At 39.4% G+C, this 26,657-nt stretch overlaps 1 protein-coding gene across 2 annotated transcripts in view; it reads right to left on the bottom strand.

The window, feature by feature from the left end:
• Positions 1 to 26,657, bottom strand: part of LOC124789789 (NAD-dependent protein deacetylase sirtuin-3-like) — a 78,266-nt gene that overhangs the window by 46,535 nt on the left and 5,074 nt on the right. For both annotated transcript variants that reach the window (XM_047257258.1, XM_047257259.1), the window contains exon 3: positions 5,048 to 5,207. In XM_047257258.1, coding sequence (XP_047113214.1) covers positions 5,048 to 5,207 — 160 coding nt within the window. The remainder of the gene's footprint in view (positions 1 to 5,047; positions 5,208 to 26,657) is intronic.

Genomic DNA, 26,657 nt, shown 5'->3' with positions numbered 1-26,657 from the left:
CAATTCCATTGAGAATTACGGATGAGGTTAGGCCAACAACAGATTTTGTACCCCATTTCATACAGTCAGTCTGTTCTCTATTGGTGGTGGTCAGGAAGGTGAACATACTCTTAGGTTATGTGAACATTCTAAGCAAAGCGTTAATGCTCATGCATATATTGATTCTTATTCCTTACCTTTGCTGGAAAAAACTTATCCTTAACTCTCATGAGTGGAGATTCTTAAAAAATTGACCTAATGAAGGCATATTTTCAATTGCCTCTTGACCAAAACTCAAGATTTTAGTTTTGAACACACCATTTGGACTCTATTAATTTGACTGGTTTCCTTTTCATGGGCTAGCACCTCCACCAGATTCCAAACGTTTCTTGAACAGAAATTGTAGAGCTTTCATTTTACGTCCATTAACTTGATGATATCTCAGTAACAGGTCACACATTGACAAATATTTTCATAATCTCTGTTAGGTTTTTGCAGCCCTTGCACAGAAAGGCCTTAAATGTAACTTTTCCTAATGTGTCTTCCTTCAACTGTTGGTCATTTATTTAGGTTATATTCTCAGTGAAGAGGACCCTCCGACCACCAAATAATATGTGGAGGCTATTCAGAATATGCTTGTGCCTAAATTCAATAAGGACCTTCAAGAATTTCTAGGAAAAGTCAATTACTATATTTATATCTAAAAAGAAAGATGATGAAACTTACCAAACAAAAGCGCTGGCAGGTCGATAGACACACAAACAAACACAAACATACACACAAAATTCTAGCTTTCGCAACCAATGGTTGCCTCGTCAGGAAAGAGGGAAGGAGAAGGAAAGACAAAAGGATATGGGTTTTGAGGGAGAGGGTAAGGAGTCATTCCAATCCCGGGAGCGGAAAGACTTACCTTAGGGGGAAAAAAGGACAGGTATACACTCGCACACACACACATATCCATCCACACATACACAGACACAAGCAGACATTTGTAAAGGCAAAGAGTTTGGGCAGAGATGTCAGTCGGGGCGGATGTACAGAGGCAAAGATGAAGTTGAAAGACAGGTGAGGTATGAGCGGCGGCAAATTGAAATTAGAAATTAGCGGAGATTGAGGCCTGGCGGATAGCGAGAAGAAAGGATATGCTGAAGGGCAAGTTCCCATCTCCGGAGTTCTGACAGGTTGGTGTTAGTGGGAAGTATCCAGATAACCCGGACAGTGTAACACTGTGCCAAGATGTGCTGGCCGTGCACCAAGGCATGTTTAGCCACAGGGTGATCCTCATTACCAACAAACACTGTCTGCCTGTGTCCATTCATGCGAATGGACAGTTTGTTGCTGGTCATTCCCACATAGAACGCTTCACAGTGTAGGCAGGTCAGTTGGTAAATCACGTGGGTGCTGATTTATACCCCAGTCACCGTCCATACATCACTCATTAAATCATACCTATAAAAAGGCAGTACTTTTTACAATGGTCCGAAGAGTGCCATCATGCTTTTCAGAAATTAAAATAGTCCTTCAGTCTGCACCCTGCCCAATGACTTACCAGTCCCATTTGCTATTGATGTTGGCAATAGATGCACCCCTATGTGGTGGGGCTGTTCTCTCTCATATGTTAAGAGATGGTACACAGAGGTCAACTGCATCTATGTGAAGAATATTACTCCAGCTCAAGAACATTATTCACAGATCAAAAAGTAAGTGTTGCCAATCATATATGGTCTCCATAAATATTGCATTTTTTCACATGATCCCACATTTCATTTTATTACTGATATAAATCTCACACCACTTTTTTGACCGAATCACATTACCTTCTTGAATAGGCTATTTGACAAATTTTGATACTCCATTCAGTATCGCACTTATGCTCATGATTCTAATGCACTTTCTCACCTTCTGGCAGAAGCTGGTCCTAGATTTGACCACCAGGACAGTTCATTTTCAGTTAGAGCCAACTGGATTAATCGTTAGATGAGTTCCTTCTCAATTCCAGAGATATTGCTTCAAAGTGGTCTGCAAATATATCCGGTAGGTTTGGCCTACCAAACTCTTAGATTCAATACCACTGGACTTCATCTTTTATCCATTGGTGGCACCAACATCTGGTTATCGAGGTCTGATGCTCCTGATGGAAGATTAGGAATGATGATGGGTGGTGGCTCTGTCCTACAATTCCTGCATCAATCCCATAGAAGGATTTCCAGGATGAAACAACTGGTACATCTACATCTACATCTACATTGATACTCCGCAAGCCACCCAACGGTGTGTGGCGGAGGGCACTTTACGTGCCACTGTCATTACCTCCCTTTCCTGTTCCAGTCGCGTATGGTTCGCGGGAAGAACGACTGTCTGAAAGCCTCCGTGCGCGCTCTAATCTCTCTAATTTTACATTCGTGATCTCCTCGGGAAGTATAAGTAGGGGGAAGCAATATATTCGATACCTCATCCAGAAACGCACCCTCTCGAAACCTGGCGAGCAAGCTACACCGCGATGCAGAGCGCCTCTCTTGCAGAGTCTGCCACTTGAGTTTATTAAACATCTCCGTAACGCTATCACGGTTACCAAATAACCCAGTGACGAAACGCGCCGCTCTTCTTTGGATCTTCTCTATCTCCTCCGTCAACCCGACCTGGTACGGATCCCACACTGATGAGCAATACTCAAGTATAGGTCGAACGAGTGTTTTGTAAGCCACCTCCTTTGTTGATGGACTACATTTTCTAAGCACTCTCCCAATGAATCTCAACCTGGTACCCGCCTTACCAACAATTAGTTTTATATGATCATTCCACTTCAAATCGTTCCGTACGCTACATCTACTGGCACTGTATGGATGATAATGATGCACAGGTGGTTTGATGTTGAGATGTTTGCCAGGTATCCCAGCTTGTTCCAATTCAGTCATTTTCTCCATGGCCAACACTGACGCAGCCAAGGAACTGAGTTCATGCTGACTTCACAGGTCCTTTCTTGGGGGTCTGTGTGGTTAATTACTGTAGACTCTTTCCCAAACCTCCCATACGTCACCTGCCTCCAGCAGACAACAATGGTACTTTACAATGATAGTACATTGTACATGTTGGTGATCGACAAAATGTTCCCAATTCACAGTAGCCAATTTCAAATTTTTTTTGTACCCACAATGGAATTAAACATTTTCCCACACCCCTTTTTTGTTCTGCTTCAAATGGGCAGGCAGAATGGTTTATTCACACTCACAAAGTGTAATTTTTAAAAGCCTTAAGTGCTACTAAATAAACTACAGCGCTAAACTCCTTCATAACTTCTTACAGGTCAACACCTGTCAGTGGTCAACATCTGGCAGAGCTTCTTCAAAGGCCCATTTATAGGATACTTCTAGATCTCCTTTGTCTACCACTGGAAGACTAAGCAGACAAAGCCATGCCATCCCATGTGGGTGCCCCAGTGTGGACATGCACATCTGTGCAGAATCCAGGGTGGATTTGTGGGTCTGAGGCGAAACAGCAGGGACACTCAGTGGTATTGGTGGCCTTAACATGTGGGATGCTGGGCTGGCACCCCAGCTGTGACACCATGGTCAGCACCCTTTGTCACTGAGGTGTCCACCATCACCACCATTGCAACCACATTGTAGTGCTCTCTACTCCTGGCTCACAGAGGATGGCAGGATGGCTCTGAAGTGCACGCCCATGGAAATCAACTTCACTGACATCACTGCAACTGTCACATCCCAATGGGATGCCATCAGTTCCAGAAGTCTCTGGGCCTATGCTTGATGCTTTGGATCCAGCACCACCATCACCAGCAGCCCAGATGTCTCCCAGGAACCTTTAGTATTGACAGCATCCAACTTCCAGGTGCTTCTGACAGGTTCCAGCGAAGTCAAATGGACTGTACAGTTGGTAACAGAGTGCCTGCATGTTACACTGTCTTGAAAAGATTGGTGGCTATATTTTGGCAGTGTTCTCTCTAGGACTGCTTCTGCCATGACTGAAAAACAGTTTCAAAACTGCCACCATGCCAAGGAATGCTATAATTTACTGAGAACATTCTGACAATCAAATAAACCTACATTATGCAGTGCTCGCTAAAGCCACAGTGCCTCATTGCTATCGCCATTGCTGAATCTGGGTTTAGTAGTATCACAGAAAATTATTTCTAGATATGGGTGAGAATTCTATAATGACAAGGAGTCTCTGACTCAGGTTCCAGCAGAGTGGACAGGTGCTCCCTCTTGCCCTCTCCCCCACCTTTTGAGGTTGCCTGCGATGCCGGCCCATCTACTTGCTTTTAGAATCTGCAATAGTCAGTAATGACTTTTAATGTCAATACATTTTTGCCTGTATACATTGACTCTGTCAGTAGCTGTTTTCCCGAAACAAGGTGCTTGCAGAACGTCTTTGAAATGGTGACACATGTGAAACCCTGTGCCTGCATGGCCTCAGCGAAGGAGTGTCTCCTGTGCCGAGCATTCACTATCTGCTGTGCTTAAATGTACTGATGTCATGTGTCTTGCCCATCCTGCTGATTGACTGTCATACCAATGGCCAGTGTCAGTCATGTGACATAATGACCACGTGTTGGCGAAATCTCAAATACAACTGCAGCTATTTTTTTCTGGCCTTCCACTGATGTTCAGAAAAATTTCTTCAGCAATCTTGTAATAGAATAGCTGCTCACTTTACATTTGAATAAGAGAATAAGAGGGAGAAATGAAATACAGAAATCAGAATTTGCAAATAGGCACACAACTTCTCTAGCTTTTTCCTTGTGTCAAGCACCTTTTCTTCAGCGTTACTGTATTCAGAGATAGGCTTCTCTGTAGTATCATTCCCAGGACAAAGTTTGTTTGATATTATTGCAGAGAGAACAAATGCTGCATTTACAAATAAAAAATCAAAACCATTGGACTTGGATTGAACTCTACTCTGAACCACCCATGCTCTGTAATCAGTAACTCAGTTTACAAGCACCATAATATGAACTACAGCAACAGTAATACACTGAATCTAAAGTAAATAGTATCTTTAAATGCAATGAAATGTCTAATTTCAAACATACCTCACACAGTTTTACCTGAAATCTGGAATTCCACTGTGTGTGCTAAGGCCAGCTCCAGCCATCACAAGCACATTTTTGGAAGTGTCGGCCATATACTTTGCTATAGCTGGTAAAGAATTTGATGGTATATCACTACTCTTTTTATAAAAATTTGCAGTAAAACAACTCCATACATCTGGAATAAAATGTGAGTAATGTTTACTAAATAAACATAAAATTTTGGGGCTGCAAAAGGAGGATAAAATATCTTTGCTTGTGTAAATCCTAGCAAAAAACCAGCAAAATAAAAGATGATGTGCTCTGAGCCTTCCAGAATAAAGACTACTTCCTCAGCAAATATGAACAGAAGTAAATGAGAAAATAGCTTTTCTATGTTGTTTACAAAGATGTCCTCTACACATGAATAAAAATTAAAACGTTGACTGCTTTTTCATTTAATAGGCTGTTTCACTGCAATAGAAATCAACTACAAAAAGTAGGAAGATACACAAAACTCACAACACATGAAATGTATTCCAGGCTCAAAAACATCATACAAGAATGCAATTTTTTATTTTTATTTTTTACAAAAAAATTCTTTATGGTGACTTCCATGTATGTGCTCTGGTCACATCAATGTAAACACAACCTATGTTCGATGTCAATGTGCAATAACCATTCACAGATGGCTTGTGGCAGCAGTAGATCTGTAGGGTATATAAAGTGTGTCAAGAAGAAGTGGAAAACAGTGCAGTCATTGTAATGCAGAAATAAAGCAAATTATCTGGCATCCAAAAGGGCATGATCACTGGCTTTCAGGCCAAGGATGGAAGCATTTCCAAAATGAGTTAGTTTGTAAACTGTTCACATTCTGTGGTGGTTATATTATACCATGAATAACAAAATGATGCTACCGAAACTGGCACCAAGGTAACTGGTGCACCACAGGCCACAGATGGCATGGGTATGGCTGTGAAGATTTGTACAGGTGAATAGATGTGCAACTGTTGAGCAGTTGACTGCCCAAATGAACCAAGTGGCTATCAACGGTATTTCCTCAATGACCATTAAGCGAATGTTGCTGCATATGGGTCACATTAATGTGACTGGATCGTGTTTTTGCAAATTCACTTAAAATGAGGTATGGTATTTAATGAATTTTGAACTATGAGCACTTTGTTATGAATTCACTTATATCATTCCTTGCAGTTGTCCCCCCCCCCCCCCCCCCTTCTCCCCTCCCCAAAAAAGAGTGTGTATTTTGTGTGTGTGTGTGTGTGTGTGTGTGTGTGTGTGTGTGTGAATGAGTGAGAGAGAGAGAGAGAGAGAGAGAGAGAGAGAGAGAGAGACTGAAGTTACCAATTTCGATATTCAGCTCTGATGTGTGCCCTCTTTACCCTTAGATTTCACAATTCAAACACAATCCCTGTCCCTTATCTCCCACTAGTGAAAGTTTTAGTTTTAGAAACTTAACATCACGTTTTTTATGAGATTTGTCAAAAAGCAATGCCACATCTTGTTGCTTTCTTAATCTCAAATATGTTTCACAAGAAATTAAGAAAAATGCATAGCAATAGATTAAAATATTTTCTTTTATAAGTGATTTTCACAGAAATGATTCAAAGGACCATTATACGAATAATGCTAATAACAAATAAAATACTCACAAAATTTTTTTGCTGAGCTTGGCTTTACAATAACACAACAGAATTCTATCCTCAAACTAGTCAGGCAAGATGGAAAGGGACTGTAAAGATATTTAAAAATAATGTGTGCTCACAAGACAGAAAATCACAGTAAAGATAGCCCTAAATGCACATTTTCCTTTGTTTGCATGTAATACAAAATGTTTTAGCACATGTATGTATGGGAGAGAGTGTGGCAGATATGATACGCGAGTCAGGATGGAAGTCATTAAAGCAAAGACGTTTTTCGTCACGGCGAGATCTATTTACGAAATTTCAGTCACCAACTTTCTCTTCCGAATGCGAAAATATTTTGTTGAGCCCAACCTACATAGGTAGGAATGATCATCAAAATAAAATAAGAGAAATGAGAGCTCGAACAGAAAGGTTTAGATGTTTGTTTTTCCCGCGCGCCGTTCAGGAGTGGAATGGTAGAGAGATAGTTTGATTGTGGTTCGATGAACCCTCTGCCAAGCACTTAAATGTGAATTGCAGAGTAATCATGTAGATGTAGATGTAGATGTATGTGACTCTGGGGTTCCTTCAAGCAAACATATTGAGTGATGAACATGGGAAATAATCAGTCTAGACAATGAAGCCCAAGTGGAACACTACTCTCAAAGGTTATAACATTGTAAGCAAACACAATTCTTTAAAGTGTGTAGAGTTTAAATAAATTTGTTTGTAGATTTGAAACTAAATTATAATGAGGCAGTGAAGACCACATTATAACAGTTGTTTGAAACACCAAACTCCAGTTTCCATGTAGTCGGGACAATGTCACAATAAGCTCTATTTTTGATGAAAAGTGTGCATCTGCTAACCAGTCATGAAGAGGAACTCCTCAACTATAAGATGAATTGTTAGCTTTTGGGTGTTTTAAGGAGTATGTTCACAGGAAGGGAGGGGAAGATAGACAAAAACTGTATATCACTTGGGAACACCATCTAATTTACCTGATGATATCTTCACTAATGTGTTAATCTTCCTCTAGCAACTCCACTAATGAACCAAGGAAAAAGCAGTATTTATGTATGTATGTATCTATGGAGATGTATGTATGTACATCTGGGATCTCCTCCCAAACTCCTGGAGCATTTTCAACTAAATTTGGTGCACACACACACACACACACACACACACACACACACACACACACACACACACAGCAAACTTCACAATTATCAGAATTATGGGGTGTATAGCTTCGTACCTCCTAGAGGAGTAGAAATATGGACTAAAATATCTTTCAGCCCCTGCCACATAGACTGCCCTCCATGACAGGCATACTGTGTGGGAATAGTAATGGTCTGCCTTACTCACCTCCTTAGCAGGGCAGCCCATGTGTCAAGACAAGAAAAAGTTTTCCAGCTCCAGAAGTGTAGGCTGCCCCGGACAGCAGGTGTCTTGTGGAAGTGCTATCGGCCTGCTTTATCACCATGCTCTGCAGGGAAGAGCAATACAAAACAAGCGCAGAGGGGCATGGATGGAGGAAGGTTGAGATGGATTGAACAAGGGATGGACAGAGAGGGGGGCAGGAAGAGAGGGCTAGGAAAACAGGAAAGGAGGAGATGGGTAGTGAGAGGGGGAAAGGAGGAGATTGGTAGGGAAAGGGGGCAGGAGGAGATGGATATGAGGGGGGGGGGGGGGGCAGTAGGACGAGGTGGGTATGACAGGAGGCAGGAGGACATGGATAGGAAGAGGTGGGTAATTGGAGGTGGGCAGGAGGAGATGGGCGGAGAGAGGAAGGGCAGGAGGAGATGGATGGAGAGAAGTAGGCAGGAGGAGATGAACAGAGGGGTAGGAGTATATAGTCAGAGAGAGAGAGAGAGAGAGAGAGAGAGAGAGAGAGAGAGAGAGAGCAGGGGGGGGGGATGTGCAGAGAGAGTGTGGAGAAGAGGGAGATTGACAGAGAGAGGGGGAGGAGGAGATGGACAAAGAGAGAGCGGTGGAGGAAACGTGCAATATATGTGACATACATGTACACATATGAAGCCATGGGGAAAAGGCTAGTTATAAATACGAGGGCTATCCACAAAGTACATTACGTTTTGGAATTAAAAATAAATAAAGTATTGGAAATTTTTTTTATTATATACAGATGAAAGCCACACTTAAATACTACTTTTCTACATAATTGCCATTTAAATTAAGGCACTTATCATAGCGATGGACGAGCTTGGAAATTCCTTCGTCGTAAAATTCGGCCGCCTGCACCTTCAACCACATGGTTACCTCTTCTTGAAGCTGTGGGTCATCATCAAAACGCTGCATAGCCAACCACTTCTTCATTGCTGGGAATAAGTGGAAGTCGCTTGGTGCCAGGTCGGGACTGTACGGCAGATGAGGAAACAACTCCCACTTAAAAGATTCGAAAACATCACGAGTGGCATTTGCCATGTGGGCCCGGGCGTTGTCGTGAAGCAGCAAGATCTCTGAGCCCAACTTTCCCCTGCGCTTGTTTTGTATTGTTCTTCTGCGGTTGTGCAGAGTTTGGCAATACCTTTGAGAGTTTATTGTAGTGCCTCTTTCCAGGAAATCCACAAAAATCACACCTTTTCTGTCCCAAAAGAAGTAACCACGTGGTTGAAGGGGCAGGCGGCCGAATTTTACGACGAAGGAATTTCCAAGCTCATCCATCGCTACGATAAGTGCCTTAATTTAAATGGCAACTATGTAGAAAAGTAGTATTTAAGTGTGCCTTTCATCTGTATATAATAAAAAAAATTTCCAATACTTTATTTATTTATAATTCCAAAACGTAATGTACTTTGTGGATAGCCCTCATATTTCTGCATAAGTTCTATGCTGTGTTGAAGTCAAGAGGTCTTGCCTTCAGGCGCTGCTCCCAATATTTTGGCAGCTCTCATTTTTGACAATTTGTTCTTGGTATGCAGACACACATGATAGTAAATATTGCCACCTACATAAGAACATGTTATAAATCTTGAACAGTTTAATACTTCAGTTGAGTGAGGTTTCAGATAAGTTTCCCAGAACTGTTCTGTAACAGTGATCCTGGACATTATTTTGTCTCCCGATTTCCCACTTTCATGTATAATACTACTAATATAACATCTAATAATTTTATGGCATAAGAAATTACAATTTTCCTCGTATTTACAATCTTTACAATTATGAAACAAAATTCTTTGCCACGAATTCTGTCTCATGATTTTATTGTTTTTTCAAGAGACTTTTCCTTTAGACACAATTGTTTCCAGTCTTTCTCAGTCTACATTTGAAAGAACTGGCTTAAAGTTCTAATAGCAAGAGATTCAATATATTTTCACTGCAAAAAATAGTGTATTTCTAAGTGTTCCCAAAGTTGTTACTATTGCAGTAAGTTGTTACTATTGCAGTAAATAGTGCATAGGCATTTCTCTTCTGGACAAAATATCATCAGTTCTAAGGGTATGCTAAACCTGGATACCATCAAAACATTTCAACAAGTGCCTCCCATATTGGAAGACTGAAGTGTTTCCACTTATGACACAGAAAAATAATCCACAACATTTTATACAAAAGTATTGTAAAATGCTTTATCATTATATTAATCATTAATGCATTTTACCTTATCTTGATTGAATTTCAATCAGCTCTTTTGTTTCCATTCAGATATCCTTTAAATCATTCTGAAAATGTAAGGGGCATGAATAATTTGTAAGCAGAGGTCTACATTATTATCTGCAAGTGGTTCACAGCACTCTTTTGTTCATATCCCCTACCCCCACCCCAGTTCCCTGGCCCTTGCCCTACCATTTCCCAAGAATTAATTGGAGAAGATACAGGGAAATTAGCTGACTAATGGGAGTCAGTCTTTGTGTATCTTTTCAAATGCACTTTGATAATAGAATTAATGGATAAAGTTTGTCTGTGTGTGTGTGTGTGAGAGAGAGAGAGAGAGAGAGAGAGAGAGAGAGAGAGAGAGAGAGAGAGAGAGAGAGCATTCACACTCGTGTTTTCATATCATCCGCTAATAGTATTATCAAAATTCATGTGAAAAAATGCATGATGATTGAGTCCCATTGGTAAGCTACTTTCCCTTTATCTTCTTCTCATTTTTCTTTATCTTCTTCTCCAATTAATTCTTGGGAAATGGTAGGAAAAGGGCCGGGAAAGTAGGGGGGAGTGACATTAACAAAAGAGTGCTGTGAGCCACTTGCAGGTAATGATGTAGACCTCTGCTCATGAATTATTCACGTCACTAAAATTGTCAGAATGATATATACAGTATCTCAGTGGAAGCAACAGAGCCAACTAAAATTCAGCCAAGATAAGTTAAAATGCATTAAGATGAATGAACTGATGATTAACATAATTATCAAGCATTTTCAAATATTTTTTGATAAAATATTGTGGATTATTTTGTACTTTGTAAATGGATAACACTTCAGTCTTCCAATATTGGAGGCACTTGTTGAAATGTTTTGGCGATATCCAGATTTCGCATATCCTTCGGACTGATGAGATTTTGTCCAGAAGATCAATGCCTCTGTACTTTTTACTGAAACAGTAACAACTTTATGTACACTTACAGAGACACTATTTTTTGCGTTGAAAATGATATTGAATCTCTTGGTATTGGAACTTTCAAATGTAGACTGAGAAAGATTGGAAACAATTGTATCAAAAGGAAAAATCTCTAAAAAAACTATGTATATAATATTCTTGGCCACAAATTCTCTCTCCTATAGTGATATTGCAATTATTATGTAATGAACGTGTGTGTGTGTGTGTGTGTGTGTGTGTGTGTGTTTTGCTTGACTGTTATCATTACAGGACACTTGTAACATCACCATGGACACATCATCACACACAGCAGAAGCAATGGCTCATCCTACACACAACAGAAAAGAGACCCAGCATTTATTTTAGTAGTGAATCACAAAAGAGAAAAGCAGTTCAAACCATGTGACACATCTCTCTTGTGTATTCAATATGAGCCTCGAGTGCCCAGAGCAGCTAACTAGCAACAAAGCAGCTAACTAGCAATAGTGTACTGAGAGAAATTGCTCTTGTCAAACAAATATCATATCAATGCAAAAGTGAAGAAGACCCACACTTTTTATTTATGAATAAAGGACATGACTCGCTGAAAGGCAGAAGCACTGCATCGTCAACAGATACACAAACACAATGTACAGATCTTTGCTTTGCTAGCTTTCAGAATGAAATTACTTTCTCAAGCTGTAGGAGAAACATGCATCCAAACAGACACACACACACACACACACACACACACACACACACACACTCATGCACATGCCTGTCTCTCTACACTGCACTCAGTCGACTGCCAGCTCTTTTCTGGCCCATGGTGAGTGTACTGGGTGAGGTGGGGGTGCTGGGTGAAGTGGGCTGAGGGATAGGGAGAGGCATAAGGCAGGGAGGAGGTTGGGAGAAGCAAATTAGGCAGTGTTTATGGGAAAGGGATGGTGTGTTGGTGTACACACACATGTACACGCATGTGCACATGCATGTGCACACACGCTTGTGTGCGCACGTGCGCCTACACACACACACACACACAGGACTGAAAGAGGAGAGGAAAATATGAACTGAGAGAGGAGATGGCAGAGGGGGGAGGAGAAGATGGCCAGAGAGAGGGACAGGAGGATATGGACAGAGAGTGGGGGGGGGGGGGGGTTGGAGGACATGGATAGAGAGGGGGGGGAGGAGGAGAGGGACAGAGAGAGGGCCTGAGGAGACAGGAAGAGATAGGGGGAAGGATGAGATGGATTAATAGAATCAGAATACATACACACCCGGTAATGCCAGGTACTCAGCTAGTAAGGTATATAAAGACATAGCATAATTTTTTGAACCAAAACTTACCAGTACCCTTCCTCTTACTTATTTATATTACTTTTCTTTAAACATTCTCATTCCATTCAATTCTACCAAAAGTATTTACCATTTACGAATGTTTGTGAAGCAATATTATCTTCTTCTTAAAGTTGTATGATTGCATTTATGCAGAGTTACAACCACCATCATAACAATGTGCAGATCTCCATTTATCCTTCCATAAAGCAAAAATTTAATATGGTAGTGTTGTAATGAGATGTCTGGTGTCTTCTTGGGGTTACAATTATGTAAAAGAAACAGGAATCCTTAGTAATTCACCATCTAAGAATGATTTACATGCATATGTACATAGTTTCTATTCCGAGAACCATTAGGTGTTGGAATACCAATGGTTCTCCTCTACCCCATCCCCTCCCTATAACTGAAAATCCCCCAATATATACAAATGAAGTAAAAAAAATACCTCACTAGCCACAATTCATTACAATATTTGGGCTCTGGCCTGCTCATGGTGTAGTGCAGATGGCAATGCGTTATAATGTTAGGCTAAAGGCAGCCAATGGGAGAATGTTATGGAGAGGCCAAATACAAGATCTTCACTAAGCAACAAATATATGCTGTAATATACAAAGTTTTAGCATTGCATGGATGACTCTTTTTCCCCTTTCTTTTAATCACTAATATTTGTAATACATTTGCTCTTGATTGTTATCTTGAAATAGTTATTAGTAATTTGAAGTGAAATCCAATAGTTTGGTTATAGAAACAGATGAAGTTTTAGGTTGTGTTGGAAGGTGGTTATTAGGCAGTGGACTGATGAACATAAAAAATGTGTCCTCAGAGTCTTTCGCGGTAGCGTGTCTGAATAAAATCTTCTCAGCTTTCAAGCTGCGTCAATTCAAATAAAATTCTCCAGCTCTCAGTGGTTAACTCAACCATCGTCATCAGGAGTAAAACTTTAATGAGCATAATTCTCTACTCAGTGTGTACCCCTGGTCTGTTAAAATTGTTGTTCATTCTAATGTCCTACAAAATATTTGTTGTGGTAAAAATTTGATCTGTAGGTTTTGGTTTGGTTGGGTGGCACTAATTTGATTGTGACTTGGTGATATCAATGACTGTGAATGCAAAACTGGAAGTGAATTCAGTATTTTGGTTGTGATGACAGTCTAATCTGTATTACAGTCTGAGGAGCAGGTTGGCTATTGCACAGACTGCAGTATGGAGGATGTAGTATAGGCATCCCTGCTACAGAGAAGCAACTGAAACAGCTGAAAATAAATACGTCACCAGGACTGGATGAAATCCCAATTTAATTTTACACAGAGTACTCTATAGTATTGGCCCCTTACTTAGCTGGTATTTGTTGTGGATCTCTCACCCAGAGCAAAGTCCCAAGTACCTGGAAAAAAGTGCATGACTCCTACATATAAGAAGGTAAAAGAATGGATGCATGATATCCTTAACCTCATTTTTGCAGAATTCTTGAACACATTCTTAGTCTGAACATAATAAATTTACTTGAGACAGAAAAGCTTTTGTCCAAAAATCAACATGGATTAAGAAAGCAGCACTTGAGCAAAACTTAGCTTGCCATTTTTTTTCTTTTTTCTTTTCTTTTTTCTTGCACACTGTCCTGTAAAAGGCAACAGGCAGATTACATATCTCTGGATTTATGGAAAATGTTCAACATGGTGCTTCACTGCAAACTGTTAATGAAGGTATGAACACAGGGAATAGATTGCCAGATATGTGAATTCCTCAAAGACTTCTTAAGTAATAGAACCCAGTTTGTTGTTCTCAACCATGGGTGTTCATTAGAGACAAGGGTATTGTCAGGAGTGCCCCAGAGAAGTGTGATAGAACCACTTTTATTCTCTATATACATAAATATCTGACAGACAAGGTGAGCAGCAATCTGCGGCTGTTTGCTGATGATGCTGTGGCATACAGGAAGTTGTCATTGACTGACTGTAGGAGGGTACACAACAACTAAGCCAAAATTTCTATTTGGTGTGATGAATGACAACTTGCTCAAAATGTAGGAAATGTAAGTTAATGCAAATGAGTGTGTAAGCAATCCTGTAATGTTTGAAACAGTGTTAGTAGTGTGTGCTTGACACTGTCACATTGATTAAATATCTAGCCTCGAAAATTTAGAGAACCAACATTTGAAGCTGACTGCATAATGAGTCTATATTGCCAACCTACATTTTGCTTAAGAATCACAAAAATTAGAAAAATTAGGGTGGCATACAGACAGTCCATTTGCCCCCACTTTATTTGTGAATAGAATGGGAAAGGAAAAGAATAGTAGTGGTACAAGGTGCCCTCCACGATGCACTATACAGTGTAGGTTGAACGGAGACAATTCTGTTGAGTTGGTGAAGCCAACAAATATGAATACAAAATCTTGGTTCATTCATTCTCATCTGTGTCCCAGGTGGTCTTAACCATTCACAGATGTAAAAAGAGTCAAAATTTTATATTAACTGACTGAAGCAGCCACTGGTCTACTTCAATAAAGCATACTAGCAACACATTATGACTAGTGCTAATCTTCTTAGACTGATAATTATGGGGATTGTTCCGAATTATTTTATTATGATGTAGTTCAAATTATATGTTACATTGTAGTGGGAATAACTGTTGTTGTTGTTGTGGTCTTCAGTCCTCAGACTGGGTTGATGCAGCTCTCCATGCTACTCTATCCTGTGAAAGCTTCTTCATCTCCCAGTACCTACTCCTTCTGAATCTGCTTAGTGTATTCATCTCTTGGTCTCCCTCTACGATTTTTACCCTCCACGCTGCCCTCCAGTACTAAATTGGTGATCCCTTGATGCCTCAGAACATGTCCTACCAACCGATCCCTTCTTCTAGTCAAGTTGTGCCACAAACTCCTCTTCTCCCCAATTCTGTTCAATACCTCCTCATTAGTTATGTGATCTACCCATCTAATCTTCAGCATTGTTCTATAGCACTACATTTTGAAAGCTTCTATTCTCTTCTTGTCTAAACTATTTATTGTCCATGTTTCACTTCCACCCATGGCTACACTCCATACAAATACTTTCAGAAACGACTTCCTGACACTTAAACCTATACTCGATGTTAACAAATTTGTCTTCTTCAGAAACGCTTCCTTTGCCATTGCCATTCTACATTTTATATCCTCTCTACTACGATCATCATTAGTTATTTTGCTCCCCAAATAGCAAAACTCCTTTACTACTTTGAGTGTCTCATTTCCTAATCTACTGTATTTACTCGAATCTAAGCCGCACTTTTTTTCCGGTTTTTGTAATCCAAAAAACTGCCTGCGGCTTAGAATCGAGTGCAAAGTAAGAGGAAGTTCTGTAAAATGTTGGTAGGTGCCGCCACAAGTAACTTTTGCCGTCGAATATATGTAGCGCTACACAGGCATGCTTTGCAGGCACAAAGATAAATACTGGCACCAAAACCTCTGCGTCAGTAAAAAAGAGAGAGAGAGAGAGAGAGAGAGAGAGAGAAAGGTGGAAGACGAGCTTTTTTCTCCGCCCCGAGTTTCGACCACTGCATTTTCATACATTATCCAACGAAGTAAATACAAATTCCGTATTGTTCATCTTTGAATGTAGCAACCTTTCAATGTATTACAAAAATCCGACTGGCAAGATTGTTTGGGATGTTTGTCAATATGGCCAACTCTACGTTCTGAATTTTTTCCTACCTGTGACAAGAGATGGTTGCTAATAGGAACTTTTATGAATTGTGAATCACATGCAGTATTCTCTTCATCATAAGAATAATACGAATATAAACATTTTGCCATGTATTCTTTTGTGTTTGCTGCTACTTCATTTAAATCCTGTCTGCCTAATAAACTACGAAACTAGAGTGAGACAACAGCAATCGCGGAAGAATGTACATATCATGCCATGTTTATATTAGTATTATTCTTACGCCGATTAGAGATGCAGTCAGAAATGAAGCATGACAACTGACTAGATTTTTAAATCTAAGATGACTCTAATTTCTGTGCAGTAGGTAATGTACTGAAGAGGCATCTGCAAAGATATTCAAACGGAGAAAATTTTTCGCTAAACTCTCCTTCACAACATCTCACATGCAGTCTATTATTTGGTTCTTGTTGATCATTATCAAAGAAAGCAGCAGTGTAAGTAACAACAAATTGCAGTCTCTTGCCATTGTTTCACTTATGAGACAATTTTATTTATTTATTTATTTTTATTTATTTATTTATTTATTTTTCGATTGGAAGCGGCAGTAGCGCGTACAAAACAAGTCATGCCGCAAGCGGCGACAGGTCGTAAACACTCATTATCAGAATGCGACAAACAATGCGTGACACAGTACAATAATGCATTTTCAGCTTAGAGTGACGTGAACACCTATAATAATGTAACGGCACTTATCAGATCAAAGAAAAATAAGCAATCAATTCAACCCAGACAAAGCACGTGAAAAAGGAAGGGTACCCGTATAAATATGGACGGAGCACCTGAGTCATAGCAATGGCTACCTGATAAAAGTTAACTGCTAAGCTTACGACTCGAACCAAACTACTGTAGCTGTATCGTCATTCATTCGACCTAAATTGTGTCTCATATTACAATGGACCAACTTTGTTTCGATTTGGAGGTGCGGCCTAAAACTTTTCTCTCCCCTTGAATTTTGAATCTCAAATTTCAGGTGCAGCTTAGATTCTGGAAAAATTTTTTTCCTTGATTTCGAGTATCATTTTTCAGGTGCGGGCTTAGATTCGAGTGCGGCTTAGATTCGAGTAAATAAGGTAATTCCCTCAGCATCACCCGACTTAATGCGACTGCATTCCATTATCCTCGTTTTCCTTTTGTTGATGTTCATCTTATACCCTCCTTTCAAGAAACTGTCCATTCCGTTCAACTACTCTTCCAAGTCCTTTGCTGTGTCTGACAGAATTACAATGTCATCAGCGAACCTCAAAGTCTTTATTTCTTCTCCATGCATTTTAATACCTACTCCGAACTTCTCTTTTGTTTCCTTTACTACTTGCTCAATATACAGATTGAATAGCATCGGGGAAAGGCTACAACCGTGTCTCACTCCCTTCCCAACCACTGCTTCCCTTTCATGTCCCTCGCCTCTTATAACTGCCATCTGGTTTCTGTACAAATTGTAAATAGCCTTTCGCTCCCTGTATTTTGCCCCTGCCACCTTCAGAATTTGAAAGAGAGTATTCCAAGTCAACATTGTCAAAAGCTTTCTCTAAGTCTACAAATGCTAGAAACGTAGGTTTGCCTTTCCTTAATCTTTCTTCTAAGATAAGTCGTAGGGTCAGTATTGCCTCACATATTCCAACATTTCTACGGAATCCAAACTGATCTTCCCCGAGGTCAGCTTCTACCAGTTTTTCCATTCGTCTGTAAAGAATTCGCGTAGTATTTTGCAGCTGTGACTTATTAAACTGATAGTTCAGTAATTTTCACATCTGTCAACACCTGCTTTCTTTGGGATTGGAATTATTATATTCTTCTTGAAGTCTGAGGGAATTTTGCCTGTCTCATACATCTTGCTCACCAGATGGTAGAGTTTTGTCAGGACTGGCTCTCCCACGGCTGTCAGTAGATCTAATGGAATGTTGTCTACTCCCGGGGCCTTGTTTCGACTTAGGTCTTTCAGTGCTCTGTCAAACTCTTCACGCAGTATCATATCTCCCATTTCATCTTCATCTACCTCCTCTTCCATTTCCACAATATTGCCCTCAAGAACATCGCCCCTGTATAGTCCCTCTATATGCTCCTTCCACCTTTCTGCTTTCCCTTCTTTGCTTAGAACTGGGTTTCCATCTGAGCTCTTGATATTCATGCAAGTGGTTCTCTTTTCTCCAAAGGTCTCTTTAATTTTCCTGTAGGCAGTATCTATCTTACCCCTCGTGAGATAAGCCTCTACATCCTTACATATGTCCTCTAGCCATCCCTGCTTAGCCATTTTGCACTTCCTGTCAATCTCATTTTTGAGATGTTTGTATTCCTTTTTGCCTGCTTCACTTACTGCATTTTTGTACTTTCTCCTTTAATCAATCAAATTCAGTATCTCTTCTGTTACCCAAGGATTTCTACTAGCTCTTGTCTTTTTACCTACTTGATCCTCTGCTGCCTTCACTATTTCATTCCCAAAGCTATCTATTCTTCTTCTACAGTATTTCTTTCCACCATTCTTGTCAATTGTTCCATTATGCTCTCCCTGAAACTCTGTACAACCTCTGGTTTAGTCAGTTTATCCAGGTCCCATCTCCTTAAATTCCCACCTTTTTGTAATTTCTTCAGTTTTCATCTGCAGTTCATAACCAATATATTGTGGTAAGAGTCCACATCTGCCCCTACAAATGTCCTACAATTTAAAACCTGGTTCCTAAATGTCTGTCTTACCATTATATAATCTATCTGAAACCTGTCAGTATCTCCAGGCTTCTTCCACGTATACAATCTTCTTTTATGATTCTAGAACCAAGTGTTAGCTATGATTAAGTTATGCTCTGTGCAAAATTCTACCAGGCGGCTTCCTCTTTCATTTCTGTCCCCCAATCCATATTCACCTACTACGTTTGCTTCTCTCCCTTTTCCTACACTCGAATTCCAGTCACCCATGACTATTAAATTTTCGTCTCCCTTTACAATCTGAATAATTTCTTTTATTTCATCATACATTTCTTCAATTTCTTCGTCATCTGCAGAGCTAGTTGGCATATAAACTTGTACTACTGTAGTAGGTGTGGGCTTCGTATCTATCTTGGCCACAATAATGCATTCACTATGCTGTTTGTAGTAGCTTACCCGCATTCCTATTCATTATTAAACCTACTCCTGCATTACCCCTATTTGATTTTGTGTTTATAACCCTGTAGTCACCTGACCTGAAGTCTCGTTCCTCCTGCCACCGAACTTCACTAATTCCCACTATATCTAACTTCAATCTATCCATTTCCCTTTTTAAATTTTCTAACCTACCTGCCCGATTAAGGGATCTGACATTCCACGCTCTGATCCATAGAACGCCAATTTTCTTTCTCCTGATAACAACGTCCTCTTGAGTAGTCCCCGCCTGGAGATCTGAATGGGGGACTATTTTACCTCTGGAATATTTTATCCAAGAGGACGCCATCATCATTTAATCATACAGTAAAGCTGCATGCCCTCGGGAAAAATTAATAACTAATAAGATTTTTGTTACTTTAGTTTGGAGCATTTTTTTGGGGATTTCCAATTTTCAGTCTCACGTTTGTTGGCAACTAGTTATAGATTTTTGCCCAAAACATAAAACTCAATTCTCACCCCTACACAAGGATGCATAATCTATGTAGAAAATGTTTTCAGTTACAGTGTTGTGATTCTGAATTTCACTGTTCCCCAAGTTTTTTGTAATTCCAAGTAACATCAGCCCCAATTAGCTCCAATTACTGGAGCTCTACTGTAATTCTTATGTTGATTTGTATACTCTGTCCTCTGCTGTTCACACATATATAAAACCATTGTAACAAAAAGAAACATATAGTGTGCCCTTTACACTGCAAATGTATTTTTTAAAAATTATCAAAAAGATGTATGCTACCTCAACAATGGTATAACATGTATCCCATATCACAAACATGATTTCATGGATAAATAAATAAATAAAATGACACATATTCCCCCGATAATACATTTTGCTTGCACTATGTCTAGTAGAATTTGGAGATACTCAAATTAGTAGTTACTTTCTCCACAGTCAAAAATAAAATTATGTAAATTGTACCTCAGAAACTACTCTGGCATTAAACTATTATTTTAATAATATTATACTCATATGCTCTGACGTGAATATGTTGATGGCCTCATGCAAACTTTTACCTCTCAGCTCATGAAGTTATGTTTCTCCTTAGAGCACATTAATATGTATAAACAGTCATATCGTCCCAGTGCTGCGAATGGTCTGGGGTGAGGTATTGTGATGGATGGAGGAAGTGACACACAGAATAAAGAAGCTATTTACTTATTTTATTCATTTACCTATCTGTAAACAATGTAAACTGTATGGATGTTGTCAACACACAAATTCATAAAATACAGAGACAGAGAGAAATAAAAGTACACAATTCCACACACAGATAGATACGTACATATCTTGTCTTACTAAGTTACCCATTTGACATTTAATTTCACTGTTCTATTGAACATATTGTAAAATGGCTCTTAATTGCAAAAATTAATCATTACCAAAATTGTCCAAAATTCAGACATCATTTTAGGTAATCCTTTATGGAACAAAAACACTTTCCAAACAGATACTTTCTTTTTTTCTATTGAGATGTAAGTGGTGGCTGGATCTGTGCACAGACCTGTTTGTTGGGTACTGATCAACGTTCTTTTTAATGTAGATCACTGTTGGCAAAATGTACTCACTTGGAACAGTCAAGATTTCCATAGATTTAAACAACTAAGTGTAGTGAGTTCTCTCGCAACTTTTTGTCATAATTCATACAGTCCTTTTTTGTAGCTTAAAGATTGTTTGTCTGTTCTGCTCATTTGTTGCCCAGAACATTTTCCCATAACTCATCACAGAATGAACATATGCAAAATATGTTGTTCTGGTGCTTGAGCTACTACACACTGAATTTATTATTCTAAGAGCAAGGCATATTGAAGCTATTCGTTTCCTTAGGGCAATAACACGATCAGTCCATTTTAGTTGTGCATCAACATGCAACCCTAGAAATTTTGTTTCTGATATACATTCCATGACCTCATATTTCAGTTTTAAAAAATTATTTGTAGGTTTTCTGCTTATGTAGAAACTAATACTGTTGTTTTTCTTTAGATTTAAAGTTAATTTGTTGTTGTCTACCCATCTGCATGCATGCAAGAGTGTTTCTTCAGCTTTGCCATTTAGTACACTTGGTGATGTTTCACTGACTGGCAAGCAATATTGTTCTACCTTGTTTGACACTCTGGGGAAAATCACTGATACATATATCAAGGGTATTGGACCAAGCACGTTTCCTTGTAGGACTCCAATATTGATGTATTCTGGGTCCGAAAGGTGTTTCATGGTATGACTGGAGTTTATTTGCGAGCTCTCTACCTGTGGCACCCTGTTTTTTTTTAGGTATGAGCGAAAGCACTTATTTGCTACCCCTCTTTCACTTCAACCTTCCAGTTTATTTAACAGAATTGTGTGGTCAAGGAAGATGCCTGTTATATGATCATCTTTATCTAATGCTTCCAGAATTTGTAAAATAAGCTATAGCTGATCATGTGCTTTTACCAGGCCTGAACCCAAACTGATCTTTATACAGAAGATTGTACTTTGTTAGGTACTCCAAGAGTCTCATTTTCATTATGTTTTCCATCACTTTTGAAAATGGTGAGAGTACAGAGATGGGTATCTAATTTTCTATATTTTCGGGGTCTTCTTTCTTATGTGGGGGCAGGATCTTTGCATGCTTTAGTGCCTCTGGGAAGCAACTTGTGGTAGAATGATTCACTTATGATGTGTGCTAAAGGATCTTTGATACTGTCTATACAGTAAAGTCAGCAAGCACACAGGCACTTCACCTATACCTGTTGAGGTTTTATTTTTCAGGTTCCAAACAACATGGCTTATTGGTACTGAAGTGCTGGGTCGCAGCATTATTGTGTTTGGAAAATAGTTCAGTGTATGTACAGGCTGTATTTTGTCAAATTTGTGTTAGATTACCCCGCAGATTAGATTTGATTCAGTTTTTGTTCCATGATGCAAAAAATTAGATGATTCACATGGGTGTGGAACATGTCAGAAAATATAACATAAAACATTTGAATATAATATTACTACCCTGATCATTTCTCAGGAGATTGTTGAAATAGGTGAATACAATGCGGTAAACTGGAACAGCTAATATTTACAGAATTAACATGCTGTCAGAATAAATTTATCATACACAAAATACCTAATGTGCTGTCAAAAGCCGGCTGAAGTGGCCGTGCGGTTAAAGGCGCTGCAGTCTGGAACCGCAAGACCGCTACGGTCTCAGGTTCGAATCCTGCCTCAGGCATGGATGTTTGTGATGTCCTTAGGTTAGTTAGGTTTAACTAGTTCTAAGTTCTAGGGGACTAATGACCTCAGCAGTTGAGTCCCATAGTGCTCAGAGCCATTTGAACCATTTTTTTGCTGTCAAAACAGAAATCTAACAGATATTTTTACTTAAGCTGGCTTAACAGTCTCTGGTAAGATATACATCAAAGGAGTAGACGGAGTTGCCTATCAAAAAGTCTTTCAAACTCTGTTTAAACTGTGCTTTATCTGAAACCAAGTTTTTAATGGTTGCTGGCAATTTATTGAAAATGTGCGTTCCTGAATATTGGACCCCTTTTTGGACCAAGGTAAGTGGTTTTAGATCTTTATGTAGGTTGTTCTTATTTCTAATATTGATACTATGCTATTGGCTGAAAATAGAGCTGTATTACTTGCAACAAATTTCATTAAGGAATAAATATACTGAGAAGCAGTGGTTAGAATACAGAGTTCCTTGAACAGGTTTCTACATGATGTTCTTGAATTTACACCACAAATGATTCTTATCACACACTTTTGCACCCTAAAAACTTTTGCTCGGTTTGATGAGTTGCCCCAGAATATGATCCCATGTGATATAACAGAATGAAAGTAAGCAAAGTATGCGAATTTTTTTAAATTTATATCTCCTACATCTGACGTCATTCTCATGGCAAATACAGACTCGTTTAGGCACGTAAGCAATTCTCTGGTATGCCCTTCCCAACTGAATTTATTATTGAGTTGTAATCTGAGAAATTTAACACTGTCCACCTCTTCGAACTGCATGTCTTCATATGTTATACACATGCTGGACGGAAATCTCTTACAGGTTCTGAACTGCATATAGTGGGTCTTCTCAAAGTTTAATGACAGTGAATTAGCTTTAAACCACTTATTAATGTCAGTGAAAATTTGATTAGCAGCTTGGTAGCTATGTTGCTGAAACACTGATTTGCAAAGTTTGCAATTTTCTTGGGATCATGTATTGTGGTGCCATTGTGTTGTAATTGTATGTTTACATGTTTTGTCTTTTTTCTATTTGTCTCCTGTTTGGTGGCATTCCAAGGAGCTTTTATTTTGTTTTCTGCCTTTTCTACAATTTTATAAGTTTGAGGCCTTTTTGCTGTTACTAAAACTTTTTTATATATGTTTTGTATTCTTGGTAGTATTTTTTAAATCCCATTGGTCACCCAGTTACTTTTGTTTTGTATTTTAGTGACTTCTTGTAGTTTTGGGAACACTTCTTTGAACCAGCATTTAAATTTCAATAGAAACTTTGAAAACTTGCTATCTGTACTAGTCTTCATGTACACTTCTTCCCATGTTTCATTGTTCATTTTCATGGTAAATTCAATCCTTTTTTGCTTAGAGAAGACCCAGCTATATATGAGTATTTTAGTTTTGTTTTCTAGAGCTATGTTCAATTTTAAGAGCTGACTGGAATGATCTGAAAGGCTCAGGTTACCTTCAACAACATAATTTTTTTTTCCTCCAAGCCAGTTAGCATATGCTGAATGCTTAGTTACCCTTGTGGCTGTGTTAAACAATGGTGATATTCTATAGCTGCACATAATGTTCAAAAATGTGTTGCAGAACCCACCTGGGTTCAATGTGTTGATGCTTAAATGTCCACAAATGAGAATTTTGCCCTTAGGATTAGTAACTATGTCAAATACTTGGATTAGTTTTGCTATGAATGTATCTATGTCACTACTGGGAAAGTGATAAATACATAGTATAGTTAGTCTTTGGAACATATGTGGCTCTCTTATCCCTAGAGTTGATATTTGTACATGTTTTTCTTCACTTAATGAAATAATGTCATTTCTAACTTAATACATAATCCCTTGCTTTAGAGATTTTCCAAAGGTATTGATGTCAGTAATAGCATTTATGTTTTCAGGAATTGGTGTAGGGGATCTGAAATTATACGTGTAGCTCTAAATTCATATAATCTAGCATGCCATTATAGTAGAACCACTATGAGAGGTAGTGGATCATGTAGAGTCAGTGTATTTTTCCAGTATCCTATCAGTGAATTCAAGTCTTCCACATGCTTTCCCAATGACTGAGCCAATGTATCCATTCCATCTACATCCAGGTATTTGCACGAGTTGGCAGATCGGAATGAAATTCCTTTCTGGAGCTGGTGAGAAAACACACACACACACACACACACACACACACACACACACACACACACACACACACACCTGTCTTCTTACATTGTGCTCATTTGACTGCCAGCTCTTTCCTGGCCCACGGGGAGTGTAGTGTGGTGAGTTGGGGGTGCAGGGTGGGGTGGTGTGGGGTGAGGGATGGAAAGAGACAGAAGGCAGAGAGGGAGTGGGGGGAAGTGTCTAACGGCTTTTGGGAGAGTGGAGAGCTGTTTATGGGCTATCTAGGGTTGCAGGTAGAGGGGGCAGGTAGCAGATGGCTTAGCATGCAGTTTCACAGATTAGGGTGTGAGACGGCAGCTTACAACTAGCAACATGAATTGGGTGGTGGTAATGGGAAAGGGATGGTGTGTGGACACACACACACACACACACACACACACACACACACACACACACACACACCTTAGGTTTAGGTCAGGAGGCATGAGGCTATGGGAGTGAAGGATGTGCTGTAAGGACAGATTTCTTCTGTGCAGCTCAGAAAAGTTGGTGGCTGTGTGGAGGATCCAGATGCCATGGGTTGTGAAGCAGCCATTGAAATCTTGCATGTTATGCTCCACTGCATGTTGTGCCACTGGGTGGTCCACCTTGTTTTTGGCAAGTTTGACAGTGGCCATACATTCTCATTGACAGCTGGTTGGTTGTCATATCAATGTAAAACGCTGTGCAGTGGTTGTGGCAGAGCTGGTATGTAACATGGGTGCTTTCACAGGTGGCCTGGCCTCTGATGCACCAAAGTTAGTGTCCAAATACTCATGGATGAGACAGGGGACTGAAATTGAGAGTAGCAAAGTAAAAGCAAAAGTGCTCAACTCAGTTTTTAAATGTTACTTTACAAATGAAAATCCAGGGGTATAGCCTAAATTTAATTCTCGAAACATTGCAAACATGAGTTCTGCAGATATTAGTATCATGGTGTTGAGAAACAGCTGAAATTACTAAAACTGGACAAAGCTCCATGACAAGATGGCACCCCTATCAGATTCTACGACAAATTTGTGGCCGAGTTAAACCCTCTTTTAACTATAATCTACAGTAGATGACTCAAACAAAAACTCTCCTCAGCAGTTGGAAGGAAGTGCAGGTCAAAGATTCATAAGTAAAGCCAGTGCTTGGCCTAAGTTTATTGATTGTATATTAGGGAAATGCTATCAGTCTACAAAGGATATTGCTTAAACATCAATCCATCCTAGAATACTGCTCAAGTGTGTGGGATACTATCAAATAAGACTAACAGGGGATATTGATAGTATAAAGAGAAGGGCAGCACAAATTGTCACAGGTATGTTTGACCCATGGGAGAGTGTCACGGAGATCCTGCCGAAACTGAACTTGCAGACACTTGAGGATTGATGCAAACTGTACTGAGAAAGCATACTTACAAACTTCCAAGTACTGGCTTTAAATGATGACTCGAGGAATATACTACAACCCCCCATGTACTGCTCCCACAGGGATCATGACAACAAGATAGGATTAACTACAGCATGCAAACTGCTCCATTCATGAATAGAACAGGGAGAAGCCCAAATAAGTGGTAGAATGGGAAGAACACCTCCCACGATCTTCACAGTCTTTGTAGAGTATGTGAATAGATTTGAAGCAAGTTACAAATCTTTGGACCACTCTGAAAGTTGACTGAATATTAGCATAGCTTTTTTTCATATAGTGTACCATTATACAGGGTTATTCACAAAGATATGAAAATATTTTAACATGTTATTCTACAAGTAAAACTAAAGAAAAAAGTTCATTAAACATAGGTCCACAAATGTTTAGTTACAGAGCTATGGCTAATAAAAGATTTTGCCAAAAATTTAGCAACTTCGCTAATGTGAAGCCATCTCAAAACTGTATGAGGTTAAAGTAAAGCACAATTTCCATTTACGTTGTTGTTATTCATCTGGTGAATCTAAT

Source organism: Schistocerca piceifrons, chromosome 3 (genome assembly GCF_021461385.2).
Source record: "Schistocerca piceifrons isolate TAMUIC-IGC-003096 chromosome 3, iqSchPice1.1, whole genome shotgun sequence".
NCBI classification, from domain to species: Eukaryota; Metazoa; Arthropoda; class Insecta; order Orthoptera; family Acrididae; genus Schistocerca; species Schistocerca piceifrons.
The sequence above is the reverse complement of the archived record's forward strand: the minus strand, read 5'-3'. Positions and strand labels throughout refer to the sequence as shown.